Source organism: Piliocolobus tephrosceles, chromosome 20, assembly GCF_002776525.5.
Source record: "Piliocolobus tephrosceles isolate RC106 chromosome 20, ASM277652v3, whole genome shotgun sequence".
Lineage (NCBI taxonomy): Eukaryota > Metazoa > Chordata > Mammalia > Primates > Cercopithecidae > Piliocolobus > Piliocolobus tephrosceles.
This window is the reverse complement of record NC_045453.1, coordinates 11,378,281-11,403,752: the sequence shown is the minus strand read 5'-3', so window position 1 is coordinate 11,403,752 and position 25,472 is coordinate 11,378,281. Positions and strand designations below refer to the sequence as shown.

The 25,472-nt window shown below is 38.0% G+C and overlaps 1 protein-coding gene across 5 annotated transcripts in view; it reads right to left on the bottom strand.

Moving 5' to 3' along the window:
- Positions 1 to 25,472, bottom strand: part of RALGAPB (Ral GTPase activating protein non-catalytic subunit beta) — a 110,134-nt gene that overhangs the window by 44,556 nt on the left and 40,106 nt on the right. For all 5 annotated transcript variants that reach the window (XR_002734850.2, XM_023227838.2, XM_023227841.2 and 2 more), the window contains 10 exons: positions 23,518 to 23,649; positions 16,808 to 16,986; positions 15,523 to 15,671; positions 15,177 to 15,393; positions 11,476 to 11,677; positions 8,258 to 8,425; positions 7,693 to 7,807; positions 7,161 to 7,308; positions 3,411 to 3,475; positions 1,456 to 1,585 (listed from right to left, as the gene is read on the bottom strand). Coding sequence is in view for 4 of the 5 variants with exons in the window: in XM_023227838.2 (XP_023083606.1) it covers positions 1,456 to 1,585; positions 3,411 to 3,475; positions 7,161 to 7,308; positions 7,693 to 7,807; positions 8,258 to 8,425; positions 11,476 to 11,677; positions 15,177 to 15,393; positions 15,523 to 15,671; positions 16,808 to 16,986; positions 23,518 to 23,649 (1,505 nt within the window). In the remaining variant the exon portion in view is untranslated. The remainder of the gene's footprint in view (positions 1 to 1,455; positions 1,586 to 3,410; positions 3,476 to 7,160; positions 7,309 to 7,692; positions 7,808 to 8,257; positions 8,426 to 11,475; positions 11,678 to 15,176; positions 15,394 to 15,522; positions 15,672 to 16,807; positions 16,987 to 23,517; positions 23,650 to 25,472) is intronic.

The following is a 25,472-nucleotide window of genomic DNA, read 5'->3' as shown; positions in this document are numbered from 1 at the left end:
AGAGAGACACTCATGCGACACTAACACAAATCAGGATTTCTTAGTAAAAAATAGTTTACGACATTACAAGCAGAGCTCACTAACACCAGTTCAAAATGCTAAAACAAACAATAATCACTTAAAACATTTATATTAGAATACACGCAGTAATGAAAATTTCTTTTTTTCTTTGTTTTGGTTTTGTTTTGTTTTGAGATGGAGTCTCGCTCTGTTGCCCAGGCTGGAATACAGTGGCGCAATCTCGGCTCACGGCAACCTCTGCCTCCCAGGTTCAAGCGAGCCTCCTGCCCTGACCTCCCAAGTAACTGGGGTTACAGTTGCCTGCCACCATCCCCAGCTAACTTTTGTATTTTTAGTAGAGATAGGGTTTCACAGGCTGGTCTCGAACCCCTGACCTCAGGTGATCCGCCCACCTTGGCCTCCCAAAGTGCTGGGATCACAGGCGTGAGCCACTGCACCTAGCCAGTATTGAAAAATTTATTTAGCTTAAACATTTTAGAAAGCATAAAAAATAATTTTCAACCTATAGAATGCCTACATCTACATACACAGTGAATAAGATAATTTAAATAACTTCTTCACAAATATAATATTTAAATGTGTCAAATATCCACACAATGGCTTTATATATCTGATATGTTCAAGGATACTTCTTGCAAACTTAAACCATAGAAACATGCCTCATGAATTCATGAACTCACGAACATGGCTCATGACATGCCTCATGAACCTCATGAACATGGCTCCTTAACTCTCCAGATGATTAAAAAATTAGACTCACATCTAAGAATCTAGATATCACTCCAATCTAGTTGGATAAGTGCTCACAGATTCAATACACTGTTAGTACTTATGCAAAAAAACATAAAGGTACCCATAAACTCACAGAACCCATAAAACAACTGCCCAAGGCAGGGGACAACCTTGTATAGGATGCTTGGCTGGCAAATGTTTTAGTTGGCAGGACAAAAAATAAAAATGTTTCAGGGCTAATGAATCTAGTGAGCTATAGTAGGGAGTACACAGGTTTTAACATGAAGACACGCTGTCCTCTGGGCTGCTATCTAATACATCCCCCATCACCCTCCTTGCCACACTGCAATAACTGCCTTATTGGACATCTCTGCCACTACACTGTGAGCTCTGAGGCAGAGCCCACATCTTATTTGGTTCTCTACCACCACACATAGTAGAGAATTCAGAAATGTTTCCTGATCACCCATTACTATCAATTATAAAATCTAATATACTACCCCAAATCTAATATACTACCCAAAAGCTATACAGCTAAATTAAAAAGATTTGTTTTCTTTTTCTTAGCTTCTTAAGATTGACATCCTCTCTATTACACTAAGGTACATAAAAAACATGAACATTAAAATTTTTAATGTTTTATAAATGTAAGCATTAAAGTCATTCTATTAAACTTTGAATTTCAAAAGAAACACGACTAACCATAATCTCTTAAGAGAGCTTGAGCAGGTCTCTCACTATCGGGAGTCGTGGGCTCCGTGCTTCCACCACTTGTTGAACTAATACCACTATTGGTGCGACTATGACTCTTCAGGTTATTTTCTCCACCACCCTAGTCAAATGAAAATGAATCAAATGTTTGAGGGTTACATCACAGTTTACGAGTACAAATAAAGGTCAATCATTAAAAACCATGTTGATAAAGCAGAATGCGCCAACTGAATAGTACAAACTGATACTAATAGATAGAAATTGACAAGGGATTAAAACCAGTGCGGTATTTTTTTACATAGACACATCTACTGGAGGGTATGAAGGGTTTTACTACTACAGGTGCCCATACTGGGGTCTTCTCTGCCACTATTTACAAAGGGCTGGCCCAGCTTTTTTTATTTTTTTTATTTTTTTTTATTTTTATTTTTTGAGACTGAGTCTCGCTCTGTTGCCCAGGCTGGAGTGCAGTGGCGCGATCTCAGCTCACTGCAAGCTCTGCCTCCCGGGTTTACGCCATTCTCCTGCCTCAGCCTCCCGAGTAGCTGGGACTACAGGCGCCCACCACCTCGCCCGGCTAGTTTTTTGTATTTTTTAGTAGAGACGGGGTTTCACCGTGTAGACCAGGATGGTCTCGATCTCCTGACCTCGTGATCTGCCCGTCTCGGCCTCCCAAAGTGCTGGGGATTACAGGCTTGAGCCACTGCGCCCGGCCTGGCCCAGCTTTTTCATCTTTACTAGACTTCACTAGATTCCAGGTCCTTAAAAAAAATACCCTAGTGCCTCCCAAGCAAAACTTCAGAACAGAAATATAAGCTTAAAAAGCATGAATAAACAAACAGCAACTTTCAAATATAGTTATATCAGAAAACACAAACAATAAAATACCAGGGTTAGTATTAACTCCCATATGTATAGGGGCTAATAAACCTATCTGTTAGACTTCCCTCATTCTTCCCCCATATGAACACAGTTCATTATACTCAGATCAGTAAATTATTATTAACCATCTACTGAGACACGAATGTAATTTCTTCAATAATAATTTGATCACCCATCTTACATCTACTCAGCTTACTACATATACCCAACTTACCCCAGTATACACTATTAACCCCCCCATTCTCTTGCCTCTACTCCAAGTATAGGGATGATATATCTTGAAGACTAAACAGAGAGCACTGGAAGTCTCTGAGAAGCATTTTCGATTTAGAAGCATTGGTGCTTTGAGGGACCTGAAAACTTAGGTCTAGAGGGGTTACAAAGAATTGATGGGAAAGAAAAAGTTAAAGTAGTTGCTTGCTGGCTAGGGCTTTTCCTAGGTTATTCAACCAAGTTTGCCACCACAGCAAAACAAGTAAGAGTTTAAGTAGATACTGTTCAGAAATAAAGACTGGATTTAGCTGTAGTTTCTCTCATACAGAATCTCTTGGGAACCTGATGTACAGCTGATGAGGCACTGAAAAGTAAACCTCAAAATATGTTATTTTTAAAAAGAATCCTTCTGAGCCAACGAGCAGGATTTACAAACTAGTTAAAAGCCTTTAAAATTCACAAAGATGGCCGGGCGCGGTGGCTCAAGCCTGTAATCCCAGCACTTTGGGAGGCCGAGACGGGCGGATCACGAGGTCAGGAGATCGAGACCATCCTGGCTAACATGGTGAAACCCCGTCTCTACTAAAAAATACAAAAAACTAGCCGGGCGACGTGGTGGGTGCCTGTAGTCCCAGCTACTCGGGAGGCTGAGGCAGGAGAATGGCGTGCACCCGGGAGGTGGAGCTTTCAGTGAGCTGAGATCGCGCCACTGCACTCCAGCCTGGGCGACAGAGTGAGACTCCGTCTCAAAAAAAAAAAAAAAAAAATTCACAAAGATGGACATTTTGGATTATAATTTACATAAAATCCAAAAGTGATATTCTCTGACAGATTACATGTATGCTTCTTACCATCTCCATCTGGCAACCAATGGCTTCCAAAAGTGCTGAATCTTGAACAATATTTAACATTGCCCCTGCAACAACAACAAAACAGTATTTTATATAAAATACACAAGAACACTAAAATGGTTAAAACATTTTATATGATTAATAGTAGAGATAAGAATATAATTTTGGTTGAGCATTCCTGAAATACCCATGAAAGTACAGTTGGCTCTTAAACATGAGCTTGAACTGTACATGTGCAGGTGTTTTTTTGTTGTTGTTGTTGTTGTTTTTTTTAAATAGAGACGGGGTTTCACTGTGTTAGCCAGGATGGTCTTGATCTCCTGACCTCATGATTCGCCCACCTTGGCCTCCCAAAGTGCTGGGATTACAGGCGTGAGTCATTGCGCCTGGCCCATATGCAGGTTTCTTCAATAAACATGTTACAAAGCTTTTTGGAAATCTGTGACAATTTGAAAAAACTCCCAAACTGCATAGCCTAGAAATATTAAAAAAAAAAAAAAAATGGCCAGGCACAGTGGCTCATGCCTATAATCCCAGCACTTTGGGAGGCCAAGGTGGGGCGGGAGGTCAAGAGTTCGAGACTAGCCTGGTCAACATGGTGGAACCCCATCTCTACTAAAAATTACAAAAATTAGCCAGGCGTGGTGGTGTGCACCTGTAATCTCAGCTACACAGGAGGCCGAGGCAGAAGAATTGCTTGAACCTGGGAGGCGGAGGTTGCAGTGAGCCGAGACTGCACCACTGCACTCCAGCTTGGACAACAGAGTCAGACTTCATCCCAAAAAGAAAGAAAAACAAAAAAAAGAGAGAAAGAAAAGAAATATTTAAAAAATTATAAAAAGTTAAAATTGGCTGGACATACTAGCTCAAGCCTGTAATCCTAGCACTTTGGGAGGCCGAGTCAGGAGGACTGCCTGAAGTCCTAGGAGTCTGAAACCAGAGTGGGCAACAAAGCAAGACTCTGTCTCTAAAAATAAATAAAAAATAAAAAGCTAAAATTTATCAAAAAACTTACGTACACAAACACTTACAGACCATACATGATGCCATCTGCAGTCCAGAGAAATGTAAACAAAGTTGCAGTATTAAATAACTGCATAAAATTAACTGTAGTAGATACTGTACTACTGCAATCATTTTGTAGCCTCCTTCTGTTGTTATAGGGGTGAGCTCAAGTGTTAATGAGTATCCTGCTTAAAATACAATGTGATGTTAACCATCTCCATGTGAGTAGTTCATCTCTCTCATAGACTGAATACTGCAGTATCCATGTTTCTCACATATTTTCATCATGTTTACTGCAACACCATGAACCTTGACTAACACCATGGGACCCATAGGAAGTGCCACTAGTGATGCTGGAAGTGCTCCCAAGAAGCAGAGAAAAGTCATGACATTACAAGAAAAAGCTGAGTTGCTTGATATGTACTGTATATTGGGGTCTACAGCTGTAACTGTCCAACAGTTGAGACAATTTATCTTATAAACAATTTATGGTATCAATAAATACAGTACTAAAAATATATTTTCTCTTCCTTATGATTTTCTTTTTTTTGAGACGGAGTCTCACTCTGTCACCCAGGCTGGAGTCCGGTGGCATGATCTCAGCGCACTGCAACCTCCACGTCCCGGGTTCAAGCAAATCTCTGCCTCAGCCTCTGAGTAGCCAGGATTACAGGCGCCCACCACCATGCCTGGCTTTTTTCTTCTTTTTTTTTTTTTGGTATTTTTAGTAGAGACGGGGTGTCACCATCTTAGCCAGGCTGGTGTTGAACTCCTGACCTCATGATCCACCCACCTCCCACCGGCCTCCCAAAGTGCTGGGATTATAGGCGTGAGTCACCACCAAGCCCAGCCTTTTTTTTTTTTTTTGGAGACGAAGTTTTGTTCTTATTGCCCAGGCTGGAGTGCAATGGCATGATCTCAGCTCACTGTAACCTCCGCCTCCTGGGTTCAAGCATTTTCCTACCTCAGTCTCCCAAGTAGCTGAGATTACAGGCATGTGCTACCACACCCTGTTAATTTTTGTATTTTTAGTAGAGACGGGGTTTTACCATGTTGGCCAGGGCAGTCTCGTGAGCCACCCGCCTCGGCTTCCCAAAGTGTTGAGATTACACCATGTATTTCTTAATAAAATATTCTTTTCTCCAGCATACTTTATTGTAAACATTCAGTATATATTAATAATATTCATAAAATACAAAATATATGTTAATCAACTGTTATTAGTAAGGTTTCTGGTCAATAGCAGGCTATTTTTAGGGAATCAAAAAGTTGTATGTGGATCTCAATAGCTCAGGGAGTTGGCAAAAAACTCCATTTGTGAGTCTAGAAAATTGTGTCCATAATTAATGGCTTTTGAGACTTATGAAACCCTAAAAAACTTTTTGCCCAGCTACAGACAATTCCAGTCACCTATTAATTAGATGTCTCTGGATAAATATGGTTCTTGGCCATTGTGACCCATCTCTTCAGGATCTCTCTCTCTCTCTGTTTTAGAGGCCTTTTAGAAACCATTTCAAGGATTGTGTTCCTGTTGGAAGGACATACACCCCACCTCCTCAGGGGCATGAGGGTTTAAACGGAATGTCTGATCCCACTTTTGAACAGATAAAAATCTAAGATGCTGGAAGAAGCCTAATTCTTGTCTTGCTAATGAAGAGAAGAAAGCAAGCCTCTAACCACTGCCAAGGTCAAAGCATTCTCGGAGATCAATTGCTCCATAAGTAGGGAGTTCTAACTGCCACCCAGGTTTGTGGGCTGGGATGGTACTTGCATTCACATGGTTCAGTGGGTACTCCTGTTATGTGGCTGAGGAAAGCCCTACTTTCCTAAGAGCTTCCACTGTCAAGCGTGGTGCTCTCAATACCCAGGGTTGCACTTCAGTGGCACTGAGACACAGAAGCAACAATTGAAAACCTTTTGCTTTCAAATGTAATACACTGCTGTTTACCCAATTTGAACATCAGATTAGAGGAAGAAAAGAAGAATTCCTCTGTTCATCAGGGTCTCCCTGAAGATTTTCAGGGAGATAAGACTGTCTCTCCCTTAGTGCTAACAATAGATCTGTCAATCAACAAATACCTTATGATATATTTTGAAAAACATGTAAAAAGGGGGGAGTTCAAGCATTTAAACAAACATAATAATTTCAGGTTCTGTGCTGTGAAAAAAATGATGAAATAAGATCATCTTTAGTAAAGTCTGTTAGGGAAGCTCTCTCTAAGAAGATGATGAAGAAAAGCTAAACAAAAATCTAGGGAAAGAACATCCCAGCAGGAGGGATACAAAGAAAGGTTCTGAAGAAATCATGAGCTACTATGTTCAAGAGAAAAAGGACTAGGAGGAAAGTACAGACCGATGAGACCTGTAAGTAACGGGCAGGAGGAAGAAGAAGAGGCAGGAGAAAGAGATAGAGGCAGGAGAAAGGAGGGCAGGAAGAAAGGAGGAAAGAAGAGAGGGATGGGAAGGAGAGGCAAAGAGTGGAGAAAGGAGAGAAGGGAGAAGAGAAAGAAAAGCAAAAGCACAAATAAAATGGCCAACCAAGACAACTGTAACACTTTACTTCCCTCATCTCACTGCTTTAAATTTTCTTACATTAAAAAACTAACTGTTTCAGAATTAGTAGAGCTGATTCAGAATAAGTAGAGCTACATTAGGTTTAGGCTCCGGTCACTGACTGCCACCTCCTCATCAGGCCTGCAGTCAACAGTACTGGGTTTCACTTAAACATAATGTGTGAATACAAACCTAATATCATTTGGGTGTTGTTGGGGTCCGTTTCTGTTTGCAAGGCACCTATTAATATATTCACAAGTCTCAACTTCAGGGACAGAAAAGTTATTGGTTTATCATAAGATGAGCTGTCATCGTTACTAAACTTTCCTTCCAGGACCACCTATGGAAAAAACAAATAATATTTAACATCAGCTGTTGCAGCTCATGATGCCCATGTGGGAACAGCCAGAGTGGAGGAACAGATCAGTCTAATGAGAAAGGCTTTCAGTCTAATATCAGCCACTGTGCTAACTCTGTCACTAACACTCAATATGTTAATAGATGTCCTCAGCCTGTAACTGCTTGAAAACTGGTAGAAAAACTGACAGAGAAAAAAAAAAAAAAAATCACAAGTCAACTTTGTTAATTCACTTGAAATAACTTGAGTGAAATAACTTGAGTTGAAAAATAAAACATCCCCTGTTCCATTTTTAACATTCGATTTGACTTAAATTAGTACACAAAACAGAATATAGAATATAAAAAAACTTTAACAAAACATTACCTCAGATTTGACTGTGCCAAAATGATGAGGGAGGGGCAACAAAGAAAGTAGGATATTAATGGAGGATCTTCGCAATTCTGTTGGATTTACATAGCTTTTGAATTTTGAGAGCTCTCTGTCAAAAAATAAAAAGATATTAGTATTTTTGAACTCAAGTACATTAGCTACTGCCAAATACATATAATGCCAATTTTTCCAAATCCAAGTATTGTGTATATGTGTATGTGTATTTCTAAGTTAAACTGTTAGTGAATTAAACTAGAAGTTGATCGATTTCTTTATCTAAAATGTAAGGCCTACCCTACAAAGGTAAGACCTCTGTGTTGGAGTTGTTCTCACCCGCCTAGACCAGGCCAAAAACAATTCAACAAGCCCACAGACAAATCAGAACTGAAGGAGTTCAGGGATGAGGTGCGTTTGGACACACTACACTCATTAAATGTGGCCTGAGTTCTCTTGGACTATGAAGACGACTGGACAGGATACATTAGGAAACTGGGGAGGAAGCACCAACAGACCAGGCCAAATCAGACAGTTGATATAACAGCAGAGAATGATAGCTTACCTGTCAGGCAAAATGGTTTCAAGAGCTGAAATAAAGTAAGGAACCACAACATCAATCCCTTTCAAGTCACAGCAGAACAAAGGAGGAGAGTTTAGAATAACGCTGGCCAAGACAGGATGGCACACATAATCATTTATCTGCAAACCTTGAATTAAAAGCATGTAAAATCTAGGAAAGCAAGAAAAAAATTTTAAACAAACTGCTAATCAAAAGTTTTCATAATTATTATTTGCTACATAGTTATCTGAAAGTCTATTTCCACTCTTCACTATTTTTACCCTTTAAAGAAAGGGCATTATTGGAATTACTGGAGTTTACTAGAATTTTATCCTTTAAAAGTTATTACTGGAATTATTGGAATTTTACCCTTTAAAGGGTATTACTGGAATTAAAACAATTCTGAATTATATACACTAAGACCCAAATCATCTTTCTTAATGAAGAAAAAAAAAACATTCATGTCTATTGCACCTTCTCAAACTTTGAGTCTTGCAACTCAAAGTTCTAGGGTCCTGCAAATAGGGCAACCAGAACAAAACAAAACAATAGGCTGCAGTACTTTTCAATAAACTGCGGGAATTGCTGAGTTAAATTCCGTAACAGAAAAATGTTGCAACATTTAGTAATTCCTAGGGAAAAAAAGTATGTTTTCATTTTTGTCCCTTCCCCATTAATTTTGGGGGGACAATGAAAGAAAGAAACCTACATTTGATCTTCTGTATTCATCATGAAGGTCACCTGAATTAAGATTCCTTTTAGGAATATGCCTGAATATACCTTAGTTTTTAACTCCACCCCCAAACTCTAATCAACTTACTAAGCATTCAATCTCCCATTACTCAAGAGCAACTACACTGTTATACTCTTCTACTGTGAGGTGAGTTTCTCTTCTCTGTAAAACTCTTCAGAAACAACTTCATCACCTACTGGTTACTACTTAACCCATTTCAATCTCTCTCCCTAGAACTCAACTAAAACCATACTAGCAAATAACCAATGGGCTCTCGACTGCCAAATCCAAGAGACATGATTAATTCTTAACTCACTCTGCCTTTTGAAAGCATTCAACCCTTTGACCACTCCCTTCTCTCCTTGTGCTTCCCTGATTTCTACGACCATTTTCTTTCACACGTCCTTTTACTCTACCTGCCTCCTAATGATGGTGTTCCTCAGTCTTATAACTTTAGTTCTGGAAGCTCTCTCTTTTACTAACCTGATTTTAAACACTTCTTAAGTCACTAAATATAATCAAATCATTCTAACCCACACATCTCAACTGAACTCCAGATCTGTTAGCCAAAAGCTTACTGGATATCTGGATGTCTAGTGATTACTATGGTACTTCTGTGCACAATATCTAGCACAAAGTAGGACTTAATAAATATTTGTTGATAAATATCCCATAGGCACTTCAAATTCAATCGATTCAAAACTAAACTGATCACTTGCCCTCTCATGAATCTGTTGTTTTGGTTTGTCCTACTACCACCCATTCAGTCTTATGGCTCAGTCAGAAAGCTCATGGTGATAGCGTTCTCCCCTACTACTAGAGTACCATTTAGGATATCTCCCCAGCCCAGAGTTCCTGAGAAACTGTGCCCCCACAACAACGGGGTGAGCTCCAACACCCTTATGTGACCCACCTACACAACTGTAGCTGACCAGACCAGAGACAGGCAGATTAATTAGATCCTCCTTCCCAGGAGTGTATAATTAAAATTCAGAGATACTAATTGGCCCTGATGGTCACCTAGACCAAGGCCATGAAAACTGGGTACTTTTTATTTATTTATTTATTTTTGAGACAGAGTCTCACTCTGCTGCCCAGGATGGAGTGCAGCGGCACAATCTCGGCTCACTGCAGCCTCTGCCTCCTGGGTTCAAGCGATTCTTCTGCCTCAGTTTCCTGAGTAGCTGGGACTACAGGGGAGTGCCACCACACCCGGCTAATGAAAACTGGGAACTCAGAAGCACACTATAATATGAGAAAATGATCTGCAGAGATGAGAAGAATGAAGCAGTTCTGGGAGACCAGGAAGACAGAGAGAGAGGAATGAAGTTGTTTCGGTCCTTGAGTATCTGCTCTTCATGAGGTCATTTGCATTTTCTGACCTTATAATTTAATAAATATAACTAGCTTCTCATGACTTATTCTCCTTTTACTTAAGTCAGATTGAGAAGGCTTCTGTTGCTTAAAGCCAAGTGCCTATAGTTAAGATAACCCTGCCTAGTTGCCTGTATATACCATTCTTTTTCATATTCATAAGATTCTGTACTTAGTTCCCTCTGATAGGATCAGTTTAATTCTATCTCCTGAGAACCTAACAAGTATGCAGATATCTAAATACTCTGTTGATATTAACCTCACTTCTGCACCTGTGTGAATGATCAGTAAAGGAAGGCAAAACAGTGTCAAGATGAACGGGAGGCCATTATGAGTTAGTTTAGGAGAAAAGCAACAAAGTCTAAAGTATAATGGTAGATAGAGTGAAAAGAGCGATCAGAAAGATGTTAAGGAGCAGAAAGGCAGGAGTTGGCTGATCAACTAAAGATACAGAAGAAGAGGATTCTAAAATGACTCTTCGTTTCTGCCCTAAGCAACTGAATGGATGGCAGAGGCATTAACAAAGATGGCTGAAGCCACAGATTTGGAGAAGATGACCCTAACCAACTTCCTAACACAGTCTAAACACTAACCATCCTTTAAAACTCCAGCATAATCATTCAATCCTCCGTAACTCTTTCCTGAATCCCCTGGAGTAAATAAATGTGCACTGCTTCTTCCCCTGAATGCCCACAGCCTATTATCTGTACCTCTCCCATCAACATCCTATTCCTGTTGATCATTGTTTACGTGTGCACATGGCTTTGTTTGTGGCTCTGCCCAGAAAATAAGCTCCCTGGAAGCAGGATTTACAGCTGACTTATTTCTGGACTGCCTACATGCAAATACTGTGCTAAAAATTTGTTAACAAATTATTGTGGTCCTTAAATTGCTCCATATTATAGCACTTCTAAAACAAAAAGGGTCTTAAGGGTCTTTACCAAATCAGACGAGACAGGTAAAATGAAAGATTTCAGGCAAATGTCGATCACTTACAGACATCTGTAGGTATTTCTGACCAACATTCACTCATCGGTTCAGTCGGCCAAGCAACGCTACAATGGCTCCACTATCAAAACTATATAAATGAAAAAACAAACAAAAATTCCAAGACCTGGATAAATAAGCTGGCAGAATCTCTTCTCCAGTCTTCTTGCTACAAAAAATCCTACACAGTGTCCCACAAGCCTCAGCTCTTCCTGCTTCATAGTTATCAGGAAATTCACTTGCATCAAACATAGGATTGGAAACCATGGTGTCTGTGGACATTTGTGACCCTTTCCGTCGAAACTCCATGCTAGCTTGTGTTGTAATGGCTGGGGAGAGAAAAGGAGGGTTTTATTATATTTGTAATATGCCAAGTAGGCTCATGGGACCCTGGACACAAAGATCAAATGTTGGTGTCATTAAATAGCTACTTGAATCCAATAAGTGCTTTTGTTTAGCAACTATGTCTTAATGTTTTTAAAAAGGGCTCTCTGAAATCTTCTTTGAAAATAGGTTACAATTAATTTACAGTGGCATTGTCAGTTTAACAGATTGTACAAGAAGCATTTTTCAACTGAATTTTTGATCAGCAGAGTACATTTGTATATATCTGTATCCACATACAGATATATAATACAGAATTTGGCTTTTCTATTATTTCTTTTCTGTTTTTTCTTCCCCCTACAGAATGATGCTTAAACGTTAAGAAAAATAGCTACTGCAATTTACACATTACCCTAGATGGACATCCTAATTAAATGGGCAACCCTATACCAGTCTGTATACTTTAGGGAGAGGGCAAAGTAAGGATGAGAAGTGGGCAGGGAGAAAAAGAGACCATTCCCACAACCCACCCAACTCCAAAACACACACCAAAGAATCGCTCAACCAAGCAAAATGAGAATGAATTTTAACAACCACAGACAGCAGCTAACTTGAGGCTGATAAATCAGAAAATTGGATTGATAAAAAAGATTATCATGGTCATTCGTTATCACTGAAACAGAAGCCCTTTGAAAGTTGCTTTTATTTTTAACAAAAGATTTCACAGTGTATTGAAAATCACTCTGAAATCTTTTATTACTCTACATGAAATGCTTAAATTATTTTATAATAGATTTAATAGAATGCAGAGTCAAGCATAAATCTTTATGCAACTTCCCATGAGCCATTTTTAGTCCTGAATAAGCTATCCAGCAATAATACATTTGAAAAACACTACATGCAGAATGCATACAAATCAAACACTAAATCTGTATAAAAATAAGCTTAAAGCTTTAAAAAAAAAAAAAAAAAAAAGCCAAAACACAGTTAGTGCAAAGTCCTGGAATTCATGACATGACCAGACTAGTATACAGAAATAATGGGACTGATTCAGGCAGATTAATTTGCTTTTGCCAACAATCTTCCCCATTCAAAACACAGAAAAGTATTTTTCTTCCCAAGTGCAAGAACTACAAGAGACAATGACAATCAAATTTTTAATGGAATTATGAAAAAAATAAAAACATGACTGCAATTAAGGAGAAGCTTCTGGTTCCTACTTACAAGATTTATAAGAAAGAAGAATTTGGATAAAAGATGCTGCAAGATAATAGAAATAAATGGAAACAAATCAAAGGACAGTAGTAATTATAAAATACTTTAAAGATGGTGAAATTTTACAATAAATTAAGAAGCTTTTTAGCTTTTTAAAAGTTAAATTAAAAGCTTTACGATACCACAAGCTAGTTCAAAAACATAGGAAATTGTGCATTCAGGTCCAAAATTATGATTTTTGTATCATGCAAAACAATGAACGAAGAAAATTACACAACTACAAAGAATTGAGGTTTTGAAGTGCCCATAACGTGCATTAAAATTTTAGTTCATTAACCCTTCCCAGCTCAATGTTACTTTTACAAAGCACAGTGTACTGTCATGTAAATCTAAAGCTAACCAGTTCAAAGAAGCAAATACTTTAAGTTAGAGGTGAATTGCATGGCAGAATTCCTTGATGGCAGCCAGTACTTAAAAACAGTTAATATACCCAAGCCTCCCACCAGACTTGAGACTTCAAGATTGGCACCTAGCATTCTAACCCCTTTAACTATTTGGATATCTCATATCTCCTGGGTAATGTAACAGCCTTTATCATCTCTGAACACAATGAGGAGAAAAGGAGCTTCTATCCTCTCCCCAGCAAGGAAAAATTTTAAAGTAAGATGTTGTTCATATATGATTTGAAGTCTGGTTTTTATATTCGGGTGCAAGAGGGTGAGCAAAGCTGTTACAAACTCCTTGGAGAGCAAAAAGATCTGTAAGTTCCCTTTAAGCAAGCCCACCAACCAAGTAGCAGGTTGAGCCATTCTAGATTCACGGATTTCAGTGTCAACAGCTCTATAGCCAAAAGTTACATTGTAAGAATTACATCTTAACAAAAATAAAAAAGAAAAACAGGACTGATTCATTCGAGAGAATGCAAATTAATAAATATAAACATGGTACAGAAAACTCAAAATATAAGGTACACGAACATAAAGACAAGCATAACCCAAAAGTCGTCTTTTAAAAGTTTTCACTTATTGTAAGTAAGCACATTTACCTATCCCAGAAGCACTACTTTCAATCTGTGAATAAAATTATAATATGAAAATGGCAGAATATAAAGTGTCTGAATTTGAACAAAATAAAGCAAGCAAAGATATCCCTAAACTCAAACATGGCATTCTCAAATTATATTCCTAGAAATCTTTATATTCACAATTTTTCTAAATTAAAGATTTGTAAGAACATTCGAAATAATTACATGTGTATAATGTTCACAGACATAGACCCTGGTTCTGAGATGATAATAATAGCTAAGAATTATAATAACAGCTAAGAAATCATTTCTAAGAGAAAGCAGAGACCCTTCTGGCCATTGTATTAGTTTTATCCTTGGAATTAACAGTCTCCCTAGAGATACATCAACTAATGTAAGTAGACATCTTTTTGTCTTATTTCCAACCCCAACAGAAGAGTGCTTTCTTACCAAACAACCAATACACTCATTAATGCATATATCACAGTACCTTGCCCATGATAATAGCAGCTCAATAAATGTTAGCCATTGTCATTTTTCAGCTAAGACATATTATAAACATTCAAAACATTGCACTACCCCACCCATCCATCCTGCACCCTATGCCAAATATAATGGTTAAGATGACAAAAAAAAAAAAAAAAAACACCAGCTCTTATTTAGACAGTTTCCTTTTTATAATAAAATCTAAATGAAGATATCAGGATTGAGTTATTAATTCTCCACCAATCAATTCTATTAAGTTAAAGAGCAAGTAGTATTTCTGAAAGTGTGCCCTTGAAATAAAGTTCTCTAGACTAAAAATCTGAGAGGTTATAGTCCAGTGTGAAGCAAAAATTTTCTGATGCTTACATGTACTAATGAGTGAATGGCTGTCAAAATTGAAGAAAACACTTCTTATAATGTAAATTTCCAGTTCAAATTTTTAATTCTTTATATAAATTGTATTATCCTGGCTGACATGAAGGGAACTTCCAGGTCACCTACTGAAAGAAATCTGATTCAACAAAATGTGGCTAACCTTAAGTATGTCTAATAAAACCAGACAAAAGGCCAAACCTCATAGAACATACATAAAAAGAACAGGGAGGAAAACTTCTAAAGTTCTGTTACTTCAGCTGGAAGGGGTTAAGCACAAGACATTGCTTGATCAGAAACAGAGAGCTTTTTAAGATACATATTAATCTTGCAGGTAGGAAAGACTAAAAAGAAAAAGAAAAAGGAAAAGGAAAAAAGTGGTAACATATTTCTTGAGTAATATTTACCAGTCATGCTGCTGTCTCTGTTTATCCCATTATGAAGTTTACAGTGAACAAATGCTGCATCAAATAACCATGATCCAAAGAGATTCAAGATGCTGTTAACCTTTGGTCTCCGAGGGGCAGGCAGTGGCCGGGGTTCTGAACTAGTCTGATTTGGACTTGACAGAGGAGAGGTGGAAGACGTCTGGTGCTGAACTTTAGAGGCATGAGCAGTACTAACCTATTAGACGAACACAGGAACACACCCATACCAATGAAAAGTTTGAGAAAACAGTAAGACTTTATAAAAAGAATGGCAGATTAAAAAGTCAACCTTATATAGCTTAACAATGGTGATATAAACTCTTACTGTGCTTGTCTTCATGGTGGCCTTATTCACAGTAACAGCCCGGTGCCTCCGGTTATGTGGTGGGGTGGTATTGACAGCAGCACTTTGAGGCATACTTAATCTATTCACGGGTGTTGGGGGAGCACTGTCTGATCGGGGTCTAGAAATACCTTAAAAAAAAAAAAAAAGGCAAACGAAATTATTCTTCATAGGTCAAAATATGTGATCAGAAAATTTTTCCCAGCAACGTAGTGAAGGCTTGGGACACATAGACTATCGCAGAGATTGCTAGCTGCCTCTCAGTATCTATTCACTGTTTCTTCCTGAGTAACAGAACACAAACTTTAGCTGGACATGGCTACCCAGAAAAAAAATGACTCAATTTTCAAGCTCCCTTTGCACCTAGATGTGGCCATATTTTGACCATAAAGAAGTTGGTGACTGTTGGGTAGGTCTTCTAAGAGATCTTAAAGGACCAATTATATGCAGACTCTCCTTCCTAATTCCTGGACAGGATGTTTGGAACTCACTCAACCATCATGGCCCATGAGGCACTGTGCAAAGAATGGAGAGCCACCAGATGGAAGGGCCTTGGATCCCTGCTGGTGATGAAACCATTATACTGGCCCTGTACAGCCTAGCCCTAGATTTAACATATGTGAAAATAAGCTGTCTTGTTTGTATTAGGATTTTTGGTTGTTAAGTGGCAGCCAAACTTAATCAGAGCTAACATATTAACTGTACGTTAATAAGCATTTTAGAAAATGACAGATATTATAAATCACTGCCTTTCAACAGGTTAAAAATTTGACTTTTCATATATCTAAAATAAATGTGAAAAACAGCTTACAAGAATGTCTCACTAAAGGTATAATTTTGCTTGTTAAAGATATACACGAGAATGGTCCCAAATGCATTTTCATCTGCATTTTGTTGGATAGCTAGTATGCACGAACACTCTTTTCTTTTGCAATCATTTACTCTTATCCTTTGTCCACTGATCTACTAGCTTAATTCTTGTTCTTAGCACCTTGTTTGATGTATCAGGTGGGTGCAAAAGGAATTGCAGTTTTGGCCACATTAAATGGCAAAAACTGCAATTACTTTTGCACCAACCTAAATATTTACATAAAAACGATAATCCTCTGGCTATTTTATTTGTTGCAAATAATTTTTCTTCGCTTGTTATTTGTCATCAAATCTGTTCATCTTTTCCTTTGGATGTTTTCTAATAACTCATAGGGTTAGCCTCTAGAGTTATCTAAATGAAGCTCTTCATACATCTAGCAACATACACAAAATTCACCTAAGAATGCATCCACCAGACAGCTGATTCCACGCATGGCACGAAAAAATATTTGAGGCAGATGTTTAAGGCAGGGATACTGATTCAATTCTTGTGGCATTCCGCTCACATTCAAGAACTGTTCCTGAAATTTGGGAGTAGAGCTTATAATAGCTGGGTTACTCAAATCCACAGGATTACTATTAAAAGAGAGAAAAGAATTAATCACAAATTTAGAAATTTCTATAGCAATAAAATACATGTAATCTAATTTAAGAACAGGACTGTTTGTGCCTATTTCTTTGATTCAGAGAAGAGACTGATGTGTATTTAATGGGTTAGTGATTCAAATATCAACACTTCTTCACAGAAGATCTGCAGTGTGGTTACATGAACATTGCCTATTCAGAGCATGAGAATCAAAGTAAGACTAGAAAAAGTTTTAATTTTTTAAGAGTATACATAGACACTTTTTCTAATATGTTTAGAATCAAGCAATAGAAGATGGACATGGTGGCACGTGCCTATGATCCCAGCTACTCAGAAGGCTGAGGCAGATCACTTGAGCCCAGGATTTCAAGGCCGAGGCTGCAGTGAGCTATGATCATGCCAATGCACTCCAGCCTGAGCAACACAGCAACATGCCATCTCAGGAAAAAAAAAAAAAAAAAGAAAGAAAGAAAGAAAAAATTAAGCAATGGAATGGTAAAGCTATGTCAACAAGAACTCCAAGGAGAAAATTTTACTTTAGTATTAACATTTCCAATTAAAAAAAAAAAAAACTGCCGGGAGCGGTGGCTCAAGCCTGTAATCCCAGCACTTTGGGAGGACGAGACGGGCGGATCATGAGGTCAGGAGATCGAGACCATCCTGGCTAACACAGTGAAACCCCATCTCTACTAAAAAAAATACAAAAAACTAGCCGGGCGCGGTGGCGGGCGCCTGTAGTCCCAGCTACTCAGGAGGCTGAGGCAGGAGAATGGCGTGAACCCGGGAGGCGGAGCTTGCAGTGAGCTGAGATCTGGCCACTGCACTCCAGCCTGGGCGGCAGAGCGAGACTCCGTCTCAAAAAAAAAAAAAAAACTATATTTGAAAATCAGGATTAGTGTTATAGTTTTATGCTGTGTTCATGTGTATGTACTAAAGCCATACATTTCAAAACAATGTATTTGTGTTTATTACATTTTATGTACAGTTTGAAATATTTCCATTAAAACAGATTACAATTTTTCACTCAAATGGTTTGCTTAGCATTCCATTAAGAAGCCTCTCCAATTCAAAGTAATACTGATAATCTAAAGCCGGTAAACAGAATTTCCACTACCTACAAGGCAAAAGAACTAGCTGAGAAATAGGAATCAGTGATCTATACATGCTCTGCCTTTGAAAACCTCTTTTTCCACCCACCAAAAGAATTTCAAGTAACTGTAATTGGGGAAAGGGGAATGTGTATGCATGTAAGAAAAATGGGCTTCCAAGCATACTGTTTCCACAGAACTGTACTAGTCCATCAAAAAGTAAGACAGAGGAGGGGAGATTCGTCGCTACTAGCAGTGCCTGCTGGGGGCTGTAGTTCAACTCTTCAGAAATTAGAAGAACAAGGAGTAAAGCTGAAATGGAACTACACCTAAGTCCAGCAGAGTTTGGTTAAATTCATGTCTACGACACATCAAAAACTGGAGAGAGAAAGGTTCATACCAGTTTCTCCAAAGGTAAACCAGGAATGATTTATTGGCACCCAAATATTTAGAGAACAGATTCAAGAAAGTAAGTAAAACTTGAAATGAGAATGGGTAACAAAGGATACGAAAAACTAAAAGAAACTGCATTTCGGCAGTTCCAAATGCCCTGTGTACCTGATGCATTTGGGGAACCTGTTAAAAATCCAGATTTTACCTAAATTTACTGAAACAATCTCCAGATGGGGCCTAAAGGGCAGGTGGGCATACACAAGTCCAAAGACAAGTATTTGAGAACAGTATGGGAAACAAAAATGAAAAATATTTTTTTGTTTTCCTGGAAAAAGATGAATCACTAACATACAACACAAAATATTGATGCCTATCTCCCCATCATATACAACCTTCATCCTAGGAAATTTGCCAACAATCACAAATAATCACAATCATAAATAATCCTCATGACCTGCCACTCGCAGCTTATTTAAGAAAGGAAGTAAAATTGTCCTAAAGGAGGTATCCAGATGTCTGCCATAGACCTAATTAATGAAGATAATTTGATCCAATTTTCCCTTTGGAGAAACTAAGCAAAGGGAAAGCCCCCATGAACTGAAAGGACAAGCACTGAAGTCAAGCAGTATCACAGCTATTTATACCACTGGGCAGTTATCAAGAGACTGCATGTCCCCCTCTCAAAGGCACGAGGGAACAGGGACTCAAGAGGAAGCCTGGTGGAGAAAGAGAACCATGCGCATGCACAAGAGAATCAAAAAAGCAAAGAGAAGCAAATGACAGTGATTTGTCCCGAGTCTGCCTTGATTCCTCCCCAACATGAGAAAGGGTTGCTCACTGCTTCACAGAGCCTGGTAAGACTGCTCTGTCTTCACATAATCTCTTTTTCTCACCTGCATTTGCTTAAGCAGGCTCCTATTTTTGCCATCGAAAATAACTCTAACTAAAGTACCACAGTCAGCTCAAGAAGAATATCTAAGAACTACCTCTAAAAAAGACTCTAGAACTAGAGTTTTGCTGTTCATTTATTTCAAACTTTTAAGGAACATAATAAAACTTTGACACAACAGACCATAAAAAAGGATAGGAAGTTTTCCTATCCAATTCATCAAAAGATAGAACTACAGACAATTCAGAAAAACATTAAAAGAAAAGCATTCTGGGGAGGGGGGAGGGGGGAGGGATTGCACTGGGGAGTTATACCTGATATAAATGATGAATTGATGGGTGCTGACGAGTTGATGGGTGCAGCACACCAACATGGCACATGTATACATATGTAACCTGCACGTTATGCACATGTACCCTAGAACTTAAAGTACAATAAAAAATAAAAAAAAATAAAAATAAAAAAAATAAAAATAAAAGAAAAGCATTCCATAACCAAGCAAAACTTTTCTTTCAGGAATGATAGATGGTTCAACATTGGGAAATTAATTAATATTTCACATCAACAGATGAAAGAAGAAAAACCACTTAATTGCTTAAATGGATCCAAAAATATTATTTGAAACAATTCAGTACTACTCCTGACTTTATTTATATTTTAATTTTATTTATTTATTTTTTGAGACAGTCTTGCTCTGTTGCCCAGGCTACACAGTGCAGTGGTATGATCTTGGCTCACTGCAAATCTGCCTCCCAGGTTCAAGCAATTCTTGTTCCTCAGCCTCCCGAGTAGCTAGGATTACAGGTGCACCACTATACTTGACTAATTTGTTTTTTGTTTTTGTTTTGTTTTTTTTGAGATGGAGTCTCACTCTGTCGCCCGGCCTGGAGTGCAACCTCTGCTTCCCGGTTCAAGTGATTCTCCTGCCTCAGCCTCCCAAGTAGCAGGGATTACAGGCATGTGCCACCACACCCAACTAATTTTTGTATTTTTAGTAGAGACAGGGTTTCACCATGTTGGCCAGGCTGGTCTCGAACTCCTGACCTCAAGGGACCCACCCACCTCGGCCTCCCAAAGTGCTGGGATTACAGGCGTGAGCAACCACGCCCAGCCCGTTTTTTGTATTTTTAGTAGAGATGGGTTTCACCATGTTGCCCAGGCTGGTCTCGAACTCCTAAGCTTGCCATCCGCATTGGCCTCCCAAAGTGCTATTATTACAGGCGTGAGTCACCATGCCCAGCCTTTATTTTCAAAAATTTTTAATTGCTGGCCAGATGTGGTGGCTCAAGCCTATAATCCCAGCACTCTGGGAGGCTGAGGCAGGCGGATCACAAGGTCAGGAGATGGAGACCATCCTGGCTAACACAGTGAAACCCCGTCTCTACTAAAAAATACAAAAAATTAGCTGAGCATGGTGGCGGGCGCCTGTAGTCCCAGCTACTCAGGAGGCTGAGGCAGGAGAATGGCGTGTATCCGGGAGGCGCAGCTTGCAGTGAGCAGAGATCGCACCACTGCACTCCAGCCTGGGCAACAAAGTGAGACTCTATCTCAAAAAAAAAAAAAATTAAAAAATAAATAAATAAAATTTTTGATTGTTTAGGAAAGCAGGAGCATAAAAAAGAACATGTAGTATCGACAACCAACATCCTACTCAAAATTCCATATATTAGAGGCATTCTGAAGAAAATCAGAACCAAAAAAGGTGCCAAAACAGTATCACTTTAATTCAACAGTGTTCTAGAAGTTCTGAACGATGCAGTAAAATAATATACAGAAATAACTGTAATAATAGCAACTTTTAAAGACCTACCATGCACTAGGCATCATACCGTTTTACATGCTTTTTCTTCTTCAATTCTTATAACGAGATGGTACAATCATTATTCCCATTATGTAGATTAAAAAGAAACTGAGGCACAGGGAGAATAAACTGTTCAAGTTCACAAAGAAAAAACTAGCAGAATTTGAACTCAAGTCCCAAGTCTTACTGCATCCAAAGTATTTTTAATTAGTCACCAAAACAAGTATGAATTATTAGAAAAGAGACACTTCTTATTTGCAGGTATGTGTCCATATCTCAGAAGAATCAGTGAAATACTCAGAGCTCTTTTAAATGCCATATATAATATACAAAATAACATGAAGTAAAAAATGTTCTTTACAGCAGTAATAACCATCTAGAAGACAGAATAGCAGAAAAGAGTTAGCTTTTCACAACATCAGCAACAAATACCTAGAAATAATGGTAAAGAAAATATTAAAAATATTTGTGAAGAAAACTGTAAAACATTTCTGAAAAAAGAAAAAGACATGCTTTTAGAAAGGCAGACTCAATATCAGATATCAGCGTTTCCTAAATATAAATACAGGCTTAATACCAGTCTCATCTTTGGCAGAGTCTGGCTAGCTGTTCACAACTTTCTCTTTTCTTCTCTGTTCTCTTGCAATTAAGTGTGATGTGTGTCTGAGTTCTGGCTAATGGAATATGAGTAACAGTGATTTATATTACTTCAAGGCCTGACACATAAAACCCTCCCACAAAATTTTCCTTGTTCTCTGTTCCCCATCTGCTAGTCAGATACGAAACTCCTGCTTACAACACTGAGGTCCTAATGGAGTCATCTGTTGAAGATGAAAGAGCCTCTGCCAGCTGGGTCCCTGAACGACTATGTGAACAGAGCCAGTCCTGATTCTAGACTTTATAAAAGATTTTCAGGTTCATTTGCTAAAGCAGAACATATTCCTCACCCTAATTAATACACAATCCAAACCCCAGAAGATTTCGTTGAGGTTTTTCCTTCTGTTTGCTTATGTTTTGTAACTTGAAAAATTGGTTCTAAAAGTGATCTGAAATGTTAAACAGGCAAGAAGAGATAAATACTCTAAGAGAAGAAAAAAGAGAAAAAGACATTAGGCCTACTAAATATCAATAATATTATAAAGTTAAAATAATTAAGAGTGTGACTCTGACATAAAAATAAATGAAGAAATTAATGAAGTAATATGTGAACTAAAGATGAATTCCAGGCCGGGCACGGTGGCTCGATGCCTGCAATCCTAGCAATTTGGGAGGCTGAAGTGGGTGGATTGCTTAAGTCTAGGAGTTTGAGACCAGCTTGGGCGATGTAGGAAGACCCTATCTCTGCAAATTACGTGTGTGTGTGTGTGTGTGTATGTATATAAAGACAGATCCTGAGGTATATAAAAGAACTTACTATTACAAAGGAAACAACATTGGAAGAAATCATAGGTGACTATCTGATCAAAGAACACAAAAGAAATAGAAAATGATCACAGAAAGACATTTAAAAACTAAGATCAGTGACAGCTGAAAAACACAAACTAGAACTACAAAATGTGAAGAAATGATACAAAATGATTAACATACCCAACTTTTAAAAAGGTCATAAAGAGTAATTCAGAATCACTGATACACAAATAGAAAAATTAGGCTACTCAAATCAGAAAGAGAAGAGATGCAAGGAAAAACTTTAAGAATCAGTTTACAACAGAATAAATGTCCCACAGAGCACACAGATGCAGCTGGAAGAGGGATAAGTAAAAAGTGATGAAACTGAACTGAAAAGAATTACTATATAAAAGACAGGGACAGCAGGATGTAGCAGTATACCCCTCTGCAAAATTTTAGGGTGTTTCTCCCACTGAAACTTTAAACAGGCGCTTGGAGGAGGGCTCTGAGAGGCAGACTGACCAGTCAGTGCTGGACACAGAGAGAAGCAAAGCAACCTCCAGTCCCCAAAGAATGTGACAAAATCCCAAGAGAAAGATCATCAGCCAGGCTGCAGCAACAGGCAAGAGAACAAGTGTGGCATCTACCACAGGGAACACATTCCTAGAGAGTGTAAACCAAGAGCGGCTGAGGACAGCCTAACCCTGCTGGGACAGGGAGAGCAGGAGGCACAGGATAGAAACGTGCTTGTTGTCCAACAGAGTTCCATTTGATGAATGGAGCTTAGCGTCCACATTCTGAATTCAAACAAGAGACTTACAGCATGGTTCCTGCCCTAAGACACTTTGATGAATGGTGCTTAGCATCCACATTCTGAATTCAAACAAGAGACTTACAGCATGGTTACTGCCCTAAGACACTTACTGGGTAAATAGCACATGAAATAAAAAAAAAACAATACCTTAGCATGTGTAAAAAGCGAAACCATGTCTGTGCAACACACTCATTATCCATTTCTGGAGGGATCAGACTGGCATCTTCATCGGGAACTTTAAATGGAGGAAATGAAGGCCCATATGTAAAGCGTAGCAATCTAGAAAATAAACGCACACCACTGAGTCCATTTCTTAACAGATTGAAAAATACACTCAAGCACAGAAACATGAAAGAAAATAGATGAAACGTGTGTACCTCACATAAGTGAACAAGACATATGGAAACTCTCATTCATAAAACAGACAAACTGAAAGAGGATTTCTATTTTTTTATGTTTGGGACGATGAATATGCTAATTACTCTGATCAATCACTATACATTTTTAATACATACATCAAAACATCACTACGTAATCCAAAAATATGTACAACTATTATATGTTCATTTAAAAAAAAATTTCACATTGAAAACAAACTGGAGACCTCCAAGATGATTTCTAATGGAAAGAAGCTGGGAAGAAGAGAGTATATGCTGGTGTATATATTTTATATGTAATACACATGTGTTATTATTAGCATCTTCTTTACAAGATACACGAGTTTTTGGGTAAAATAAACAAGTATACCAAAAAAAGAATGTTTTATTTAAGATACTTAAATTATTTATAGATAATAATAAATTTAATAATTTAAGATACTTAAATTATTTATAGAAAATTATGTAAGATACTTAAATTAATTATAAAATAATTATTATTAAAATACTGCTACTTCCTGCTGTCCTTGTCTTTTATATAGTAATTCTTTTCAGTTCAGTTTCATCACTTTTTACTTATCCCTCTTCCAGCCCCATTCGTGTGCTCTGTGGGACATTTATTCTGTTGTAAACTGATTCTTAAAAGTTTTTCCTTGCATCTCTTCTCTTTCTGGTTTGACTAGCCTAATTTTTCTATTTGTGTATCAGTAATTCTGAATTACTCTTTATGACCTTTTTATAAGTTAGATATGTTAATCATTTTGTATCATTTCTTCACATTTTGTAGTTCTAGTTTGTGTTTTTCAGCTGTCAGTGATCTTAGTTTTTAACTGTATTTCTGTGACATATGTTTATATGTAATATATATTTCACATGTATACATTACATATTACTTATAAATTATAGCTATTTATATACAATTATATAATTATATAATCATACAATATTTAAATTTTTTAAAAGATTCATCTCACTGCAAATTTCTGCAATATAACTAAGTTATAATAGTTTTACATGAAATTCAGAATTTCTGACATACCATAAAAATAACTCAACCACTCAATTACTTAATAGTAATATTCTAAATGTATTACAACTATTCAAAGCCCTTTAACTCAATTATTCTCTATCTAGAGATAATATAATCAGAATACATATAAAGACTATGTATAAAGCATTCATATCACCAATATTTTTTAAATAAAACAATGGGAACAACATAAATATCAAAACAGCAGGGGAAGATGGGAGGATTGCTTGAGGTCAGGAGTTTGAGTCTGCAAAGAGCCATGACTGCACCACTGCACTCCACCCTGGGCAAGAGTGGAAGACCATATCTCAAAAAAAAGAAAAAAAGAAAAAAAAACAACGCTGGCCAGTGGCTCACGCCTGCAATCCCAGCACTCTGGGAGGCCAAGTCTAGTGGATCACTTGAGTCCAGGGGCTTGAGGCCTGCTTGACCAATATGCAAAACCTCATCTTTACAAAAAATACAAAAATTATCTGGGCATGGTGGCATGCACCTGTAGCTCCCAGCTGCCCTGGGAGGCTGAGGTGAGAGGATCGCTTGAGCCTGAGGAGGTTGAGGCTGCTGTGAGTCCTGATCACACCACTGTACTCCAGCCTGGACAACAGAGCAAGACCGTGCCTCAAAAAAACAAAAATAACAACAACAATAACAAGGCAATTTTTTTTTTTTTTTTTTTTTTTGAGATGGAGTCTCGC